This window comes from Brachyhypopomus gauderio, chromosome 21 (genome assembly GCF_052324685.1).
Source record: "Brachyhypopomus gauderio isolate BG-103 chromosome 21, BGAUD_0.2, whole genome shotgun sequence".
Taxonomy (NCBI): Eukaryota; Metazoa; Chordata; class Actinopteri; order Gymnotiformes; family Hypopomidae; genus Brachyhypopomus; species Brachyhypopomus gauderio.
In genome coordinates, this window is record NC_135231.1 from 3,927,574 (window position 1) to 3,945,250 (window position 17,677).

At 42.8% G+C, this 17,677-nt stretch overlaps 1 protein-coding gene across 1 annotated transcript; it reads left to right on the top strand.

Moving 5' to 3' along the window:
- Positions 1 to 2,665: 2,665 nt before the first annotated feature.
- Positions 2,666 to 17,266, top strand: tcea2 (transcription elongation factor A (SII), 2). Its single transcript, XM_076983594.1, has 10 exons — positions 2,666 to 3,103; positions 3,992 to 4,054; positions 5,146 to 5,251; positions 5,542 to 5,635; positions 6,236 to 6,381; positions 6,497 to 6,553; positions 6,714 to 6,868; positions 7,172 to 7,318; positions 15,980 to 16,051; positions 16,420 to 17,266. The coding sequence occupies exons 1-10, from the start codon at positions 3,035 to 3,037 to the stop codon at positions 16,426 to 16,428; spliced, it is 918 nt and encodes a 305-aa protein (XP_076839709.1). The 5' UTR covers positions 2,666 to 3,034; the 3' UTR covers positions 16,429 to 17,266.
- The last annotated feature ends 411 nt before the right edge of the window (positions 17,267 to 17,677 follow it).

The following is a 17,677-nucleotide window of genomic DNA, read 5'->3' on the forward strand; positions in this document are numbered from 1 at the left end:
ATTTCACCTTGAAAAACCTTGATTATCTAAAAAAAAAAAAAACATGCATTTCATGAAGAAAATGCTTCTACAACAAGCATTACATCACTCACCGTTCATGCACTATTTTAGTGGCAAATGAGAAGCCAACCACCACACATAAATTCCTTAAAACACTAAATAAATACTTAGCAAGTGCTGGAATATCAATATGTTGCAGTAAAACACTAAAGATTTAGAAGAATCTCACTGTCGTATGGCAGGAGAAGGAGGTCTCATGGGGCCAGTAAAGCCAGGGTCCAGTTGTCATGGCCTGGTTACAATCAGAGATGACCTTCTAGATGCAATACAGGCAGTGTTTCCTGCTCACGTGAACGCCCCCCCCCCTCCACCGAACATGCTCACAGCTGAGGTGGGCCTTCTGAAGCTGGGTAACACACAGCACTGTCGCCCTCACAAACAGTCCAGGCATCATCACCTCACAATGTACACGGGGAACAAATAAAAAAGCCATACAGTGAGGCATTTGTGGGGTCCAAAGGTGCTGACACTCCAAATGTTCCCCTGGGAAATTCGGGTAACAAAGTGCTGAACAACTGAAATGTGTTTAGAGCTCCAGAAGTCTGATTATAGAGGAATGGGCGCATGGGAAACTGGAATAAAGTACTGAAAAGAGAATGCAAAACTGTTTATAATTATGATAAACGGTAGGGAATATCAAGTCTGCATCAGTGTATAGGTGTTGGCATTCCAATATGCGATAGCATCAGATACAGTACCTCTTAGTGCTAACTACCACTACTAACCACTATGGGCTTTGGGAGAGCAAACGATGATTCAAACAGCACTTTAGTTTCTCTCTCTCTCTCTCTCTCACACACACACACACACCTCAAAAGTAATGATTCGTTTGAAAGCCGAAAGGGAATGTAGCATTGCAGAACTATACCGCCCCCAGCTGTTAAACGAGCTACAGTGCAGGACGCCTCTAATAACCCCTAAATTAGCTGATGTCATTATGTGATTGTAAAGGTTAATAATAAAATTCCTGATATACATGATGACCTTTGTTCGTCATAACTGCACTCTCATCTTTTGGGTGCGTATAACTACAAAATTATACTCCAAACAAGATACGCAAAACAAACAACAATTTTAGCAAAACGCACAATTTTATTCTCATGTTCCGGCTAGCTTAACTGCACACTGGGCGAGATGCATCCAATTGCACAGCCGGAGAGCCAACTGCAGTTCTAGACCTGCAGTTTTAGACCTGCAGTTCTAGACGTGCTGTAGTTTTAGCCATGCGCCACCTAGCGGCTCGGAATGTAGCTAACGACAGCCAACCGCAGTTCTAGACCAGCAGTTCCAATGCATGCCGTAGGCTCAGGGGCTTGTATATTGTAATAATCCATTGTTTATTTGTTAAATAAGCCAATTGATTCTGAATTGTTTTAGCCAAATCTCTAACATTTGACAAGTTTTAAACGATAATGTACACCACATGTTGTATTTAAATAGAAGTAGTACGCCTCATTTTCCCTGTTCTTTTAGGGAGTTTTGATTAATTTTGTCATTTACACACACAGCTTGTCTCCTGAAGATATTTTATTTTTAATTAAACTACTGGATTACTGGCATAGGCTATTTTGTATTAAAAATCAGCAAAAATTGCATAATGTCAGGATGCTTTCAGTGAGTAAGCATACGTTTCCAGAATGTTAGGAGTGATTTATTTTACTCGTATACCTTCATTGGCATGCAACTAGCAAATATTATGTGATACTTGGGGTTTTTCGCTCACACGCCACACATCCGATTTCTCACGCCGAAAAAAAATCTAGTTTATTTACCTCTGATCCATATCTATGATTCAATGAGTTACCAGTTCGCTCTGGCGCAAACACTGGCGACCGATCGATCGCAATATAATACAAATTTTTGTCCATTTTACGTTCGCGACCCCCCCCCCCGGCAAAAATTTACGTTCGCAGGACTAGCATTTCTCTCAAAGTCGAAGTAGCTACAAAGTAGTCATAAAGGTAGCCAGAACTAACGAACTAAGACACACTAACGCTAGCCAGATTCATCCTTCATGACATAAACATTACGATAACACAAAAATGACCTTCAGACCGATCATATTTACATTTACATCTATGGCATTTAGCAGACTAAATATATGTGTATCATATATTAATATGCTCAATTGTATCAATATTCAGAACATAGTCTGGGTTCTTATGGGTTAATAATGATGGGGAAATGCTACTTTAGCTTGCTTACTACTTTTAGTATTAATAGTAGCGTAGTAAGTGCTAATTTCCTTCCTTTAAGTTGTTTCAAATTTAATCAAAGTAGCTACTAAGTAGCCATAAAGGTAGCCAGAACTAACGAACCAAGACACACTAACGCTAGTCAGATTCATCCTTCATGACATAAACATTACGATAACCCAAAAATTACCTTCAGACATTATCATATATCTATCATATATTATTGTTGCTTATAAATATTCTTCCATCTGCTCCCGCGACATACTAAACACTATCTGGATATTACGTTACATACATCTAAAACTACGGCACGTCTAGAACTGCAGGTCTAGAACTGCAGGTCTAAAACTGCGGTTGGCTCTCCGGGTGTGCAATTGGATGATGTAGCAGGCAGTGTGGAGAGGCCTACACAATGACAATCCCCACAGATTTTATAACCCCCTTTTAAACGATTAAAAGGTATGTAAAGCAAAATGATCACGGTTAACTCATTCGGTTTAAGATTTACTAGCAATAAGTGATGAGTTCCTTTTAAAACAGCTAAGTGATGCGTTCCTTTTAAAACAGCTAGGTTAAGAAAATATGTACGTCGCTAGGCGGAACGAACTACAAATCCCACACTGCCGTAGTCCACAACAGACGAGGGCTGCGAAAAAGGTAGTGGACTCCACTGATTTGGGCATCAAGACGGACAGAAAAGCAGGACGCTAGGCGCGTATTTTCTCCCACATAAATGGAGGTCCGACATTAGGAATCAGGAAAAGGAGGTTTTTTTAAACATGGTGAAAGACCAAGAAGTCGAACGCATCGCAAAGAAGCTGGACAAAATGGTGCACAAGAAAAACACGGTGAGTGCATCCGTAGAGCGCGGGGAGGCTTCGGCGTTCGGGAAGCAGGTACGAGCCGGGCTGCGCCTCCGGTCCGGTCCACTTTTGGTCACGGAGGACATTTCTGGAAACATTTGCTTATGCGTGAAGTAGCAGCGTTTCAAACGCCAAAGAAAATGTCATCCGTGAAAAAAAAGAGCGCGGAGCGACGTCGCCTCCCAGCGTTGATCTGTCGAGGTTCATTTTAGAATGAATGCAACGTTGTTGCTTTTTGGGCGCTGAACCGCACGGAGTGGACACGTTTAATTCCGTCGAAACATCACGACTTTGTGTGGTTCAGATATGCTCATATACTGATCTGCGGCAGTAATGGAAATGGTGTTGGCTACATACGAGACTCATGGAGCGTTAATTAGGCTACCGAAGGCAATGCTGCCGATTAAGTTGGTCCTGTGGTTCCAGTCATTTGTAACTGGCGAACCGTAACGCCATTATTTAGTGATTTTAGTATCAAACCTGTAAATTCAGAGCCTCAGGTTTCGTCGTCATTTAACAACACGTAAATAACATCATATTTTACTATATCGGCGTTTGTTTTCTTCATGAGTGGCGAGTGCTGCGGTATCTGATGAGCTGGCAGCTGGTTGTTCTCCAATGTTCTCCCTCGGAAACAACCAAACTCTTCATTTATTTGCCAGTTTCCCGCCGATATACCGCGTTTTTTGTTCGAACCTATATCAGCGATCCGGCTCAGGATACTTTGTTATTTTTAATATAAATGTTACAACATGGTGAACATAACAGCAGGCCAGATAATGAAAAATACGGAATTTATTCCGAGTCTAAAGACATGGGGTGTTTTCATTGTGATTCTGATTCTATCTTAATTTGTGATTGCCTTAACTCCAGGATGGCGCCATAGACATGCTAAAGGAGCTGAAGAGCATGAAGATGTCGTTGGAGACCCTGCAGGTAGTCCCGTCTGTTCAGGGCTGCTGGATTACATAACCAGCCGCCTTCCCATGAGAGACGCTTGTTTCGCTAACAGCTTCTTGTCAAAGCCTCGAAGTTCGATAGAAGACCTCTTTACGATCATTTTACTCTTTGCAATTGCCTCCCAATAGTCATAGTGGTGCACGTGGGTTGAAGTAATCGTATTTTATGAACTATTCCAGACTTTAATGAACGGGCGCTCGGATATGCTGGTTAACGTGAAAAAAGATAGATAAGAAGCTTATAATTCCTTGCTTTTAAGGATTGGAAGTGTTGATTTTACCTGACCGTTTTGGGGGTCACTAGAAGAAGCAGTTTCGCTCACTGAGTCACTACCATTTAAATCTAGCAAACAGGTTGGGACTGGTCTTTAGTTTTTAGGTATTTAGCTAAGTCAGTGGTACACACAGAGTCTAGCAGTGAAGACAGCAAAAACACTGTTTTCTGTGTAATGTAATTCCACTTTCACTGTAATTTTGACCATAGGAGATGAATAACTTTATTGCTGGCTTAACACAATAAACAACATGGAACTTTTTTGTTCTTTGTAGTACTGATTCCATAACAATGCCTGATTGAAATATATATAATATTATACAAGTCTGGGATTGGTATAAATTGGGTTTGATTTTTTCAGAATTTTTGCATCTCAAATTTTGACGTTGTCAGCCATTTTTACGTTCTGAACATCTAAACAGTTACTTGTTCTCTCGTGTCCCTGGGTTAAGGTTACAGGTATTTTATGTAATTAGTGACCAAATACCAGCTTGGATCCTGACACAACGCCTGGAGATGTACTTTATTATAGTGACCCTTCTGTCTGTGGTCAGGCTCTGTACCTTAGTTCAAGTACGGAGGGATTTATGTCATTTTATTTTCACAACCTCAGTCAAAAGTTACTACAAGCATTCAGTGACTGCTGTCACTTTCAAAGAGTGATCATCAAGATATAAAATACTGTCATAATAAAATGGCTGCCACTTGTAGATTTGGTAGTTTGTTTGTTTGACCATTTGTTTTGCTTCCTGTGTCACTTCTCTTTCCAATGGATTTTGTACACTGTGCTCCAGTCAACACGGATTGGCATGTCCGTGAACGCTGTGAGGAAGCAGAGCTCAGATGAAGAGGTGCAGTCGTTGGCCAAGTCACTCATCAAGACCTGGAAGAAACTGCTTGGTACAGTTCTCCTGCGTCCTTCACTGTTGACTTCAGCCAAATGCAAACGGAGCACAATCCACTCCGTGTGTAATTTAAATTCAGCCAGAGCCCATTTCACTTGCTCTAGGTTTAATTCCCCGCAGTAGGTAGGGATAGATGTCCTTTAAAAGTAGAGGAGAACCTCTGAATGAAATCACCTGTGACTAAGAGCATGGCTGAGAGAGTAGAATATGTAGTGAGAAGTGAGGTGTTGGTGGTCTGTTTAGTTTCTAGACTGAGCGGCTTGAATTTCGCTTCTGCATTCGTAGATGGTTCTGAGGGCAAATCTGAAGAGAAGAAAAGGGAGGAATCCCCACTTCAATCGTCGTCGTCTAAAGATAGTCCTGGATCCAGTGACTTCAGGTGTGTACGTCTGTGTTGTGTGTGTATATTGCAGAGGACATACTTAAGTAGACCTTTTAGTGTCTAACAGCCAGGTTTCATCGAAATATATGAGGCGGTTTGAGTTTACGTCCATATTGGCAGGAACTAAAAATAGTTTTTAGTAAGAAAAGCCGTTTGCAGTGATGATACGGGGAGGTTTGGTATATCACCTCATGCATCTCGGAGTCCATCTGAGATGGTTTTATCCCTTGCATAATAACATTTCTGCTTAAAACTGTTCTGGAGGTCTGCATGTGAATCATTTTCTGTGGTGGTCTTAAACATTGGTATTATCTCACCTTCAAAACATAGGCAGTATTTTGATAGTGCTGTCTGGTTATGTCTCAGATAAAACTAAAATTAGAAACATTCATTAGACAGACCTTGTAGGTGTGTAGTTAAATACTAAACCTCCAATATCAGGTGGAGATTGATAGGAGATCCTTCTGCTCTTTACCTGTGTCTAAACTTGCATGTTCACCTGTAAAAAAGTTTTTACAGAAGTGGCAATTAAGTTTAAAAGTATAGCGGTGGGTGTTTGTGTTTGTTTGGTTAATTATTTACTTACTTGCATTCCAGTAAGAAACCAGCCACGCCAAATACTCCCACCACGCCCACAACTCCCGTGATGCCCAAGTTCACGTCGTTCCCTCCGGCTCCGGTCACCACCGACAGCGTGCGCACCAAATGCCGTGAGCTCCTGGTGGCAGCCTTGCAGACGGACGGTGAGCCACCCCCACCGCAGAACGTTGTCACTCGGAGCGTCGGCAGGGTTTCGTCCTGACCTTCGGCGCACGCTGTGATCTTTTTAAGCAGCCCTTTTCTTTTCTCACTCCGCAGATGATTACAAAACAATCGAGGCAGACTGTGAGTCCTTGGCAGCAGAGATTGAAGATTATATCCTACTCGGCCTTGAAGGCTTATTTTTGTCTTTGGTTCCTGATGGTTCTGCTATGTTATGTGCCAAGCTCTGTAACATTTTAATGCATGTGGGTGGTGTCTGTGTAGGTTAAGCTCATTAGCGATAAAAGGTTGCCTTAACTGGCTTGTGTGACACGCATCTACAAGGAGTTTAAGTCCACGGACATGAAGTACAAAACAAGGCTGAGGAGCCGCATCTCCAACCTGAAGGATCAGAAGAACCCTGACCTACGTCGCAACGTTCTGTGTGGCAACATCGTCCCAGAACGCATCGCCACCATGACCGCTGAGGTGGGTGGGGGAGGATGAGGGTGGGTGTTTCCATACACTAGTCATCTGTGTGTAGTTGTCCATGTTCAGGAAGTTCTATTTGTGTTTTTTTATACACAAATCCAATGTCCATGTGTTGTTTACTTACAAAGTAAGTTTGTAATAGTTTCTCATGGAGTTAGTAGTATTACTGTGGAGTTTGGAACTAGTTCATGATGATTTAATGTGAGGTTTGTGTGTGTGTGTGTGTGTGTGTGTGTGTGTGTGTGTGTGTGTGTGTGTGTGTGTGTGTGTGTGTGTGTGTGTGTGTGTGTGTGTGTGTAGGAGATGGCTAGTGCAGAGCTGAAAGAGATGAGGAAAGCTCTTACTAAAGAGTCCATCCGGGAACACCAGCTCTCTAAAGTGGGCGGCACCGAGACAGACATGTTTATTTGTGGGAAGTGCAAGGGCAAGAACTGCACCTACACCCAGGTACACGCGCACGCTAACATGACCGCCTACACCCAGGTACACGCGCACGCTAACATGACCGCCTACACCCAGGTACACGCGCACGCTAACATGACCGCCTACACCCAGGTACACGCGCACGCTAACATGACCGCCTACACCCAGGTACACGCGCACGCTAACATGACCGCCTACACCCAGGTACACGCGCACGCTAACATGACCGCCTACACCCAGGTACACGCGCACGCTAACATGACCGCCTACACCCAGGTACACGCGCACGCCAACATGACCGCCTACACCCAGGTACACGCGCACGCCAACATGACCGCCTACACCCAGGTACACGCGCACGCCAACATGACCGCCTACACCCAGGTACACGCGCACGCCAACATGACCGCCTACACCCAGGTACACGCGCACGCCAACATGACCGTCTACACCCAGGTACACGCGCACGCTAACATGACCGCCTACACCCAGGTACACGCGCACGCCAACATGACCGCCTACACCCAGGTACACGCGCACGCCAACATGACCGCCTACACCCAGGTACACGCGCACGCTAACATGACCGCCTACACCCAGGTACACGCGCACGCCAACATGACCGCCTACACCCAGGTACACGCGCACGCCAACATGACCGCCTACACCCAGGTACACGCGCACGCCAACATGACCGCCTACACCCAGGTACACGCGCACGCCAACATGACCGCCTACACCCAGGTACACGCGCACGCCAACATGACCGCCTACACCCAGGTACACGCGCACGCCAACATGACCGCCTACACCCAGGTACACGCGCACGCCAACATGACCGCCTACACCCAGGTACACGCGCACGCCAACATGACCGCCTACACCCAGGTACACGCGCACGCCAACATGACCGCCTACACCCAGGTACACGCGCACGCCAACATGACCGCCTACACCCAGGTACACGCGCACGCCAACATGACCGCCTACACCCAGGTACACGCGCACGCCAACATGACCGCCTACACCCAGGTACACGCGCACGCCAACATGACCGCCTACACCCAGGTACACGCGCACGCCAACATGACCGCCTACACCCAGGTACACGCGCACGCCAACATGACCGCCTACACCCAGGTACACACTTACTCAAGCAAACATAACTACTGTATTTTCTGGACTATAGAGCACACCTCAATATAAGCCGCACCTACCAAGTTTTTATTTATTTATTTTATTTTTTAATGGAAAATGTTGTATAAGCCGCATATATCTATACTGAACTGAATACAGTGAGTCCCTGCTTAACGATGGCTCTGGTTAACAACGGACCAAAGTTACGACGGAGGAGGAGCAGTGGCAGCACAGTGGAGTTTTGTGTACGATAAGCTGAGGCAGCGCAGCCTCCACCGCAGCCCATCTCAGCAACGCGATCGCTCTTTCTCACGCTGTACACACACACACGAGAACATGGTTCGTTTTTTCTATACTGTATTCACGATCAAAGCGTATCTAAATCTAGGGTCACGTTTAACGACGAAAACTGTTTTACGACGGACTTTTCAGTCTCTAACCCCGTCGTTAAGCGGGTACTCACTGTACATTTAACTGAACTAATCAGTTTCTGAACGGTGCCTGTAGCCTGTGCCTACAGTGTAGCATTTCATGTGCGACAGTTTTGGCTTTCAGCCGATGTTGTCGAATTCCGACTCCCCTCGTTTATCCGCGCATAAAGACGCTATAGATTATATTGTCGATTTTTGTTTCTGTGCATAAGTAAGAGCTAGACTTTAATTATCCATCACAGCAAACGGCATTATCTATGTCCAAAGCCTCACTGGCTCATGGGTGTTAATTATTTTAAATAAAATACACACTGGCTATACCGAAGTTCACCTCTGACCACGACTTCACAGTATTACTGCAGTATTATGTCTAAATATCTAGTTAGGACAAAACTAGAGTGCTCAATGAACTAAGTTATAATTACTGTAACTCCCGAATATCGTCTGTAGCATCTTTATGCGTGTGCAAACGAGGGGAAGAAAAATTTACAGAAAAGCCGCACCTCAGTATAAGCCGCATGGTTCAAATCGTGGGGAAAAAAGTAGAGGCTTATAGTCCAGAAAATATGGTATCTACACCCATGCTAACATAACCGCCTACACCGGGGGTCGGCAACCCGCGGCTCTAGAGCCGCATTCGGCTCTTTGGCGCTGCCCTAGCGGCTTCCTGGAGCTTTTTCAAAAATGTTTGAAAATGTAAAAAGATGGGGGAGAAAAATATATTTTTTGTTTTAATATAGTTTTTGTAGGAGACAAACATGACACCAACATTCTTAATGTTTTCCAATGCTGTAAGAATGTGTAGAATAAATTAAATTAAATTTCAACATTTATGTCAACGAAGATTTGCATCATAGCCTGCAACACACATTTCTATTAGCAGGGCGAGATGAGGCAGGTGGCTGTCTGGCGCGAAGGGTCATGTTTGCTTACACCTTTACAAGGTGGAATTAAAGCACTTGTACGTCACTTTCAAGTTCCATTTCAATAATTCCCAGCACGTTAAACTTAATTAAGTTAAATATTTTAGTGGTGGGCCATTATCGGCGTTATCGGCGTTCGTTAATTTGATACTCTTATCGGGCAATATAAAAATTATCGCCGTTAATCTATTCTTAAAGTTGGGTTGGGAACTGGGTCAAAATAGGTAAGCAAACTATGATGACTTTCAGCTTGATAGTTTAGCTTGGGTGTATTCTTAACCAAATTGCACAGTAGGGGCGAGAACGTGTTTTCAAACCTGTGAATTACAAATCACACGTGTGCTTACATGGATGCAGCCACGAAGTCACCAGGTTTGCTTCATGGAAAATTCATTTTAAGAAGCTTCCTAATGGAGACATTGACAAGACTAAAGTTGTTTGCACCTTATGCAACGCGGAATTTATTGTTTATAAGTTAATTGTAAGAGTTCTACCAGTCTGAAGTACCATTTAAACGCAAAGCACCCGTTTGCTAAGGCTGCTGACGCTGGGTCAAGCACTGATGCAGCCCAGGGGAAGAGTCGCCACCGCCGAAAACAGGTTAAATGTACTAAATGTTGGATTACATTTCAAATCTCATGTTTAGCTGAATAAACATGTTATCAACCCCCTTTAATGTACAGTATATAGGCTTACAAATTCATGTTTAACTGAATAAACCGTTGAACAAGAGTAGCCTACATTTTATTGAGCATGTTTTTTTTCTTCAAGTATCAAAGTAGAACAGCTTCGTCAAGCAGTTATTGATGCATTTTTGAAACGCGAGATGAGCCCCTGGTCTAATGCACCCTCTGTATTAAGAAACCCTATATCAAAGACTGACTTTTAATCATTACTTGTGTAGCACGCATATGAGCCATTTTAATCTAGATTAATTTCAAGATTTCAGTGAGATTAATCTAGATAAAAAAATTATCCATGCCCACCCCTAATATTTTTATACATATACTTGTAATGATTCGAAATAATGCGCTTTTTCATCACATTATTTAATGGTTGTTTATTTTCAAAACGCCCTTAACGTCTTCATGTTCTCTCGTGTTTCGTCCTGGAATTACAGGAGTTACAATTTCAAGCATTTTCAAGTACTTTAGCCTAAATTCCAGCACTTTTTAAAGCTGGAACACAATGCAACATTAAAATTCGTCAGGTAAATGTTTCTTCCCCTGTTTTTGAGGGGTGTTTCTTTATACTACCACATATCGTTTCGGACAAAACTGTAATGTGACGCGCCAAGTTTAAACGCCTCCACCATTCGTGGAGGTTCGCGCGAGGTGTGCGGAGTCGCACGCTACGGTCACTCGCGAAAGCATCTTAATCTTAAAACTAAAATAAAATGTTGCCCTCCATGTATGAAGACACTAAAAAATAGTTTTTAAAGGAATTTTGTAGGATAGAGTTTAGTTTAAGACTATTTGTTCTATTATTTTGTAAATTTAGAGAATCTTGATACCCCTACTACAGAATACACTGCAGGGAGAATAAACATTTAATCATGAATGCTCATTATGTATTTTTAGCTAACTTAGTCATTTTGATAGTAGGCTAATATAGATACATACAGCATGTGTTGCCTTCATTATAAGGCTTATATAAGGCTTTTAATTTTTTGCGGCTCCAGACATATATTTGTTTTTTTGGTCCAATATGGCTCTTTCAACATTTGGGTTGCCGACCCCTGGCCTACACTGATGGTGTATAATGGCCTTCACCCAGGTACACACACCCACCCCAATATACTCTCCTACAACTAGGTACCCATATTAATATAACCGCCTATACCCAGGTTACATTAGCTAATGTAAATGACTACACCCACCCTTGCTAAAATAGCCACCTACTGTCCCTGTCAAGTCTTGTTGTTTATCCAAGTTGTAGGACCAACAAATAACTTCTAGTTGATCAATTGAAATCCGGATTGTCTTGTATTACTGTCTTCAAGCGTAGACTGAAGATTCACCTGTTTGTTGAGTTCTTACCAGAGCACTAATTCAGCTGATACCACTTGCCGTTGTTCTTAAATTGTATGTCTGTTTCTGGTTATTTGTGCTTCTTGGCAAATGTCTAACTTGCAAAACACTAGGTAATGATACTGACTCCTGTAGTTTAGTAGTAGTCTGACTCAATGGTGTCTTGAATTCTGGCCTATCTGTACTATTTCCTAGGATGTATTCTGTGATCAAAAGCAAAGCACTTTGTAAGTCGCTCTGGATAAGAGCGTCTGCTAAATGCCGTAAAAGTAATGTTGTATGAAAGGCAAAGTTTGACAAAACTTGCATTAAAAAAGAACATGAAGTCAGGGTGCCTTGGAAAAAATAATTAATATCATGTATGATTTCCGTGAGTTTGGATAACTGCATCCATATGTCGTGGCAACAACTCAAATAACTTATTGATGAAGTCATCTGGAATGGTAAAGTAAGCAGTCTTGCAGGACTCCCAGCGTTTGTCAAGATGTTTTGGTTTCATCCTTCAAGCCTCCTCGTTCATCTTATCCCTGACATGCTTAATAATGTTCATGTCTGGTTACTGGGCCAGCCAATCCCGGAGCACCTTGATCTTCTGTGCTTTCCACTTTGATGCAGAGGCTGGAGTATGAGAGAGAGCACCATCCTGCTGCAGAATTTGCCCTGTCTTGTGGTTTGGAATGTCTTCATACTTCAGGCTGTTGATGTTGCCATCTACTCTGCAGATTTTTCCTTCACAAAACGTGACATCCATGCAGGTTGCAAAAGGTCTTCTGCAGTATTTGCAACAGTTGAGGTACAGTTCAGTGGATGATTCATCAAAAATATCAAGCTTCTGCCACTCTTCCACTGTCCATCCTTTCTGAAAGCTGTGGGCCTTGAGAAATCGACACGATGTTGTCTTCTGTTTAATTATAGTTTCTGAGCACTAATTCAGCCATGGAGATCACTGTGTGAAAGAGTTCTTGACAAACTGTTCTTGTAGATATGGCGTTTTCTGGTGATCAGTTCTCATGTACCTCCGCTGCAGTTGAAAAAGGGCTTGCCCTGCACTGTTAAAGCAACAACCTGTCCTCTCTTAAGGGGTAGAAAAGGTCTTAAGGGGTCTGTCTGACCTGGGCTTGTCATGAATTTCACCAGTGTCTTGAAACCTTTTCTTATCCTCTCCACTTGACGTTTGGATACATTAAAGATGTCTGCCACCTCAGCAGCAGATTTGGCCTGCAAGGTCTTGATAATCAGCACTTTGGTTTGAGGTTGAATCTTTGGCGTATTGTCAGGGGCCACGTTGCACTTCACATGAAAGTCTGGTGTGCTGAGGTTCTTTTTATACACACCTGGGAATGTTAATTAAATGATTGGTCCCAGGTGAAGTTCTAATCTGTGATTGGTTAACTCATTTAAAGACGCAACAAGACACTTGTCCTTGCAAAAACAGATTATCTGGGCTTTTCCAAGCTATTGGACATTTTTGAGTGATATTTGAGTTCACAGTTTAATTTTGCACAGTTATGTGAAAATCCTTGACATTAAAGTGAACCATTCTAACGACTGATTACAAATGATGTTATACCGTTTTAAGTTTGTGTCCTTATGTGACGAGACTTTTGTCAGGGACTGTACAGGTGCATCTCAATAAATTAGAATATCATCAAAAGTTATTTTATTTCAATAATTCAATACAAAAAGTGAAACACAGATTCATGATTAGGGTTGCAGCGGTAACCGGTTTCACGGTATACCACGGTATTAAAATGCACGGTTATCATACCGTGTGCGTTTGCTTATTACCGGTAAAAAGCAAGCCAGCGGAGAAACTGACCCGCGCATGCGCAACTCCGCTCCGGTTCAGCTACTCAGCACACAGCAGTGAGAATGGCAGAAAGTGCATCAGACTTAACACATTTTTTTACAAAAAAAAAAGCTAAACTAAAATCAGTGGCGAAAATGACGTAATCGCGGTGGCTCCGCCCGTGCGCGAGGGTCTCGCGCGCTGTCGATACGCGAGGTCGTGCACCTCTCGAATTTTGTAACTTTGCGCGCGCTGCGCCTCAGCGCAATGAACAAAGTCATGTTTGCAGGATTCATACACGTTTAAAAGGTGGAATTAAAACACTTGTACGTCACTTTAAAGGTCCGTTTCAATATTTCCCAGCACCTTAAACTTAATTAAGTTAAATATTTATACATATACTCGAAATAATTCGCTTTTTCATCACATTATTTAATGGTTGTTTATTTCCAAAACGCCCAATCTTAACGTCTTCACGTTCTCTCATGTTTCGTCCTGGAATTACAAGAGGCTCGTATTTGTTAACGTAAGACAAAAGAACTGTGCGGAGTCGCGTGCTACGGTCACTAGTGAAAGTATAAACCTAGCTTTTTATGGTCCTTGCTTTCACTGGATGTGAAAGACGCTATTAATTTACATGCGTTCAAATTCTAACGTACCTGTTTTTGATATGTTAAAACCAGACTCGGTGTGAAAGCCTTAAAATAGAAATCTCTATTGTGAGGGTCATGTCAGAAATAAATCCTCTCTTTCTGCAGTATCTGGTTATATTCTAACTTGGCAGTACAACGGACGTTTACAACAGTTGTTGATCAGACACTGACCCAGGCTGAGTTTATCAGATATTAAATAATTTAAACTTAAATAATTGTACTGAAATCCATGATTTAGGTTTCTCTAATTTTGCAGTATTTATATAAACATGTGTACAGCTTATTTTTTTAAAGGACACATTTTGTATACAATAGTTCCAGGTTTCTACAATAAATAGTTAATTGAACAAAAATAACTTGTTGTAATTTCTTTAAGGGTCAGTGTATCTTTTAATAATATACAAACTAACTGTGATACCGTGATAACCGTGATACCGCGGTATTTTCTGAGACGGTTATCATACCGTGAAAATCTCATACCGTTGCAACCCTATTCATGATGGAGTTATCTATTTCAAGTGCTTATTTCTGTTAATGTTGATTATGGCATACAGCCAATGAAAACCCAAAAGTCATTATCTCAGAAATCTTAGTGCAGCTGTCTACCAGGAAATTTTTAGTTAGAGCACTTCATGTTTCCCTCAGCCGACACGCTTTTTGGAGATGGAAATCTAATTTTCCAGCAGGACTTGGCACCTGTCCACACTGCCATAAGTACCAATACTTGGTTTAATAACCACAGTATCACTGTGCAGCAACATGGCAAAGGTTGTTGAGCTGGAATGAGCTGGTACAGGTTTATCAGGCACAGCAGTGGAGCTGTGGTGTTCACACTTCAGCGTGATCGCTGGGTTGAGAGCAGGCCAGTGTCTAAAAATAGCCACCCAACAGCAGTCCCATGGTCTGACAATGACCACCGAGAAATAGCTAGAGGAATGGCTAATAAAAAAACGTGCATTACAACAGGCCCGGATGGATACTGACTGACTTCATGGGACCTTCATGAGGTCCTTCATTAAAAAAAACATTTCATAGCAAAGCATAACGATCCTGAGGCTAAAGACAGATTAAATGAATTGGAAGACTGTAGTGGGAGCAAATGCTAATGAACCTCAACCTCCTCGAGGGTAGGAGTGTGCTGGTGACCACCTCCAGGGTAGGAGTGTGCTGGTGACCACCTCCAGGGTAGGAGTGTGCTGGTGACCACCTCCAGGGTAGGAGTGTGCTGGTGACCACCTCCAGTACAGGGGCATGTTGGGCTGCTGGAGACTCACTTGTCTTTATTGATGGTGGTCTTGCTGGCACTGCGAGATGCACTTGCGTGATCCGACACAGTGATTCCATACCTTGGAGCAGGACTACGGCCTGAAACGGCCATAAATCCAATATGTAGGATTAGGAGCCAAAAAAATTGGATGACTTCAACTTCAACCCCATTGAGATTATTTATTATAAGATTGTTCACCCAGTACTGCTTTGTGTGTCCAAGTGTGTTGGCATACAAAATGCATGATCCATGTTGCACTGAACATGTTTCCCGCTCACCTAACTCTGACCTAATGCATCGGCGTAAATGCACTTCGAAAGTCCGGCACCCTCAGCAATCGCTCCTCTGCCATTGGGCGACGGCAGCAACTCCCCCCACGGAGGCGAGCACGTCCGTCCGTACTTCGTTGGTGTGGGCGTGCCTGTGTTAACCAGCCTCTCCCTTTCTCCCTGCAGGTTCAGACACGCAGCGCTGACGAGCCCATGACCACCTTCGTGGTGTGTAACCAGTGTGGCAACCGGTGGAAGGTAAGAGACCCTCCTGACGCAACCCACTGCAGCGGGGATGGAGCGTGCACTGTCCCCATTGGTTGGCATCTTATTTTGCTTGTGCGATTAAACAGTCTGCGGAAGCCATGGGTGCATGTGGCATTTGTGCCGTTATACGGCAGTGAAGCCACCAGGGGGCAGTAGTGTCATAACTGAGCAAACTGCAGTGCGCTTTAAGAGTACTTGAGCGTGACAGACGGCAGACTCCCCATCCTGGAATTTCTTGTGATGCACATCGTAGGCACAGACGCACACATATCTCTGTGTGCATCTTGTAGTACATCTGCATGTGAATTGTGTTGAAAGGTTTAACATCACTCTTCCCTCTCCTTTCTCTCTCCGTTTAGTTTTGTTAAGGTATGTCCAGGTTTGCTTGTGTGAAGAAGTGACAGACTGTCATTGTGAGAAGGTACTTTTGTTACATTTATTTCATTTCTTTTCAGAACAAATGTCATTTTTTTATACTCATTTAACAGCTTTGTAATATATTGTGTGCATATTGCTACTTATGCAAAAAAAAAAGGCATTTGATGTAAATAATTTTGTTTTATACTCTTTCTTTTTTTATTTTGTACTGGGATTGTATCCATTGCCTTTAAACGTCTGGGTTAACTAAGCTGGTTAAGTCAAACCTGGCTCATCCGATACTGCTTTTGACTAATGAAGCACTTGTGCCTTTTGCGCTCTCAGTGCCAAGATTGTCTTGCTAAAAGATTTGTACCCATTTCTTCCCATTATAATTTGTGAAAGTGTGTGCTGTGGGTATGCATAATGCATATCTTTAACACCTGACTTGAGTCTTGACTTCATAGTTTATTTGTAGATACTAAATGAATTTTCAGTGAACAGTCCAGTAAGTGTTACACAGTCATTATCTTAAACCAAAACCTAATCTTAATCCTGAATTTGGCTCTAACAGTAGCCCGAAATTGATATTTGTCAACAAATCTTTAGAGGGTTTGTTAGTAATGTCTGTAGGTCATCTACAGGGAAGCTTCCAGAAAAAATGGCCTGTTTTTTTCTGTTCTTCTGTGATTGAATCATGTGTGAGCTGCTTTTCCAGAGGTTGAAGAGATAGAGGTTTAGCATTAAAGTCTTGTTCGGCATGGGCCAAAGATTGAGTGCAAACGTTTCACATGTATTATCTGAACCTTTGGAGCAGTCTGGCTTATTAAACTCTGAGAAGGATGTGGAGAGGTTTGACTGTTCTGTGTGTGATGATATATGTATGTGGCTGTTTGATGATTTCACAGATTTGATTAATAAATACTTAAGCAATTTAAACTTTAACATATTACCGCCTCAAGTGTTGTAAAAAGCGGTGCGGTAAGGCAGGAAGCCAATGACTCATTGAACCCAGCATAGCTGTAGCCTCGTGTAAGCAAACAGCCCCATGCCAAACCATTCAAAAAACCAATGCAAACCATTCAAAAAACCAATGCAGAGGCAGCCACAACCATCTCCACTTTGCCGGAAGGCTTCTAACAGCGGCAGCTCTAAAATGTGGTTTGAGTGCTTCCCTGCATTGTTTCAGTCTTGCCACTAGAGGGCAGTGGGTTGCCCACATTTTCTAACTGCCAATTAGATTGTTACTCTTGTTCACAG

What these genes read in the sequence shown, in the direction of transcription:
- tcea2 (XM_076983594.1), top strand. Translation starts at nt 3,035, where the DNA reads ATGGTGAAAGACCAAGAAGTCGAACGCATCGCAAAGAAGCTGGACAAA. An exon ending in TGTCGTTGGAGACCCTGCAG is followed by an intron (nt 4,055 to 5,145) that starts GTAGTCCCGTCT and finishes ACTGTGCTCCAG; the next exon opens with TCAACACGGATTGGCATGTC. An exon ending in GGCAGCCTTGCAGACGGACG is followed by an intron (nt 6,382 to 6,496) that starts GTGAGCCACCCC and finishes CTCACTCCGCAG; the next exon opens with ATGATTACAAAACAATCGAG.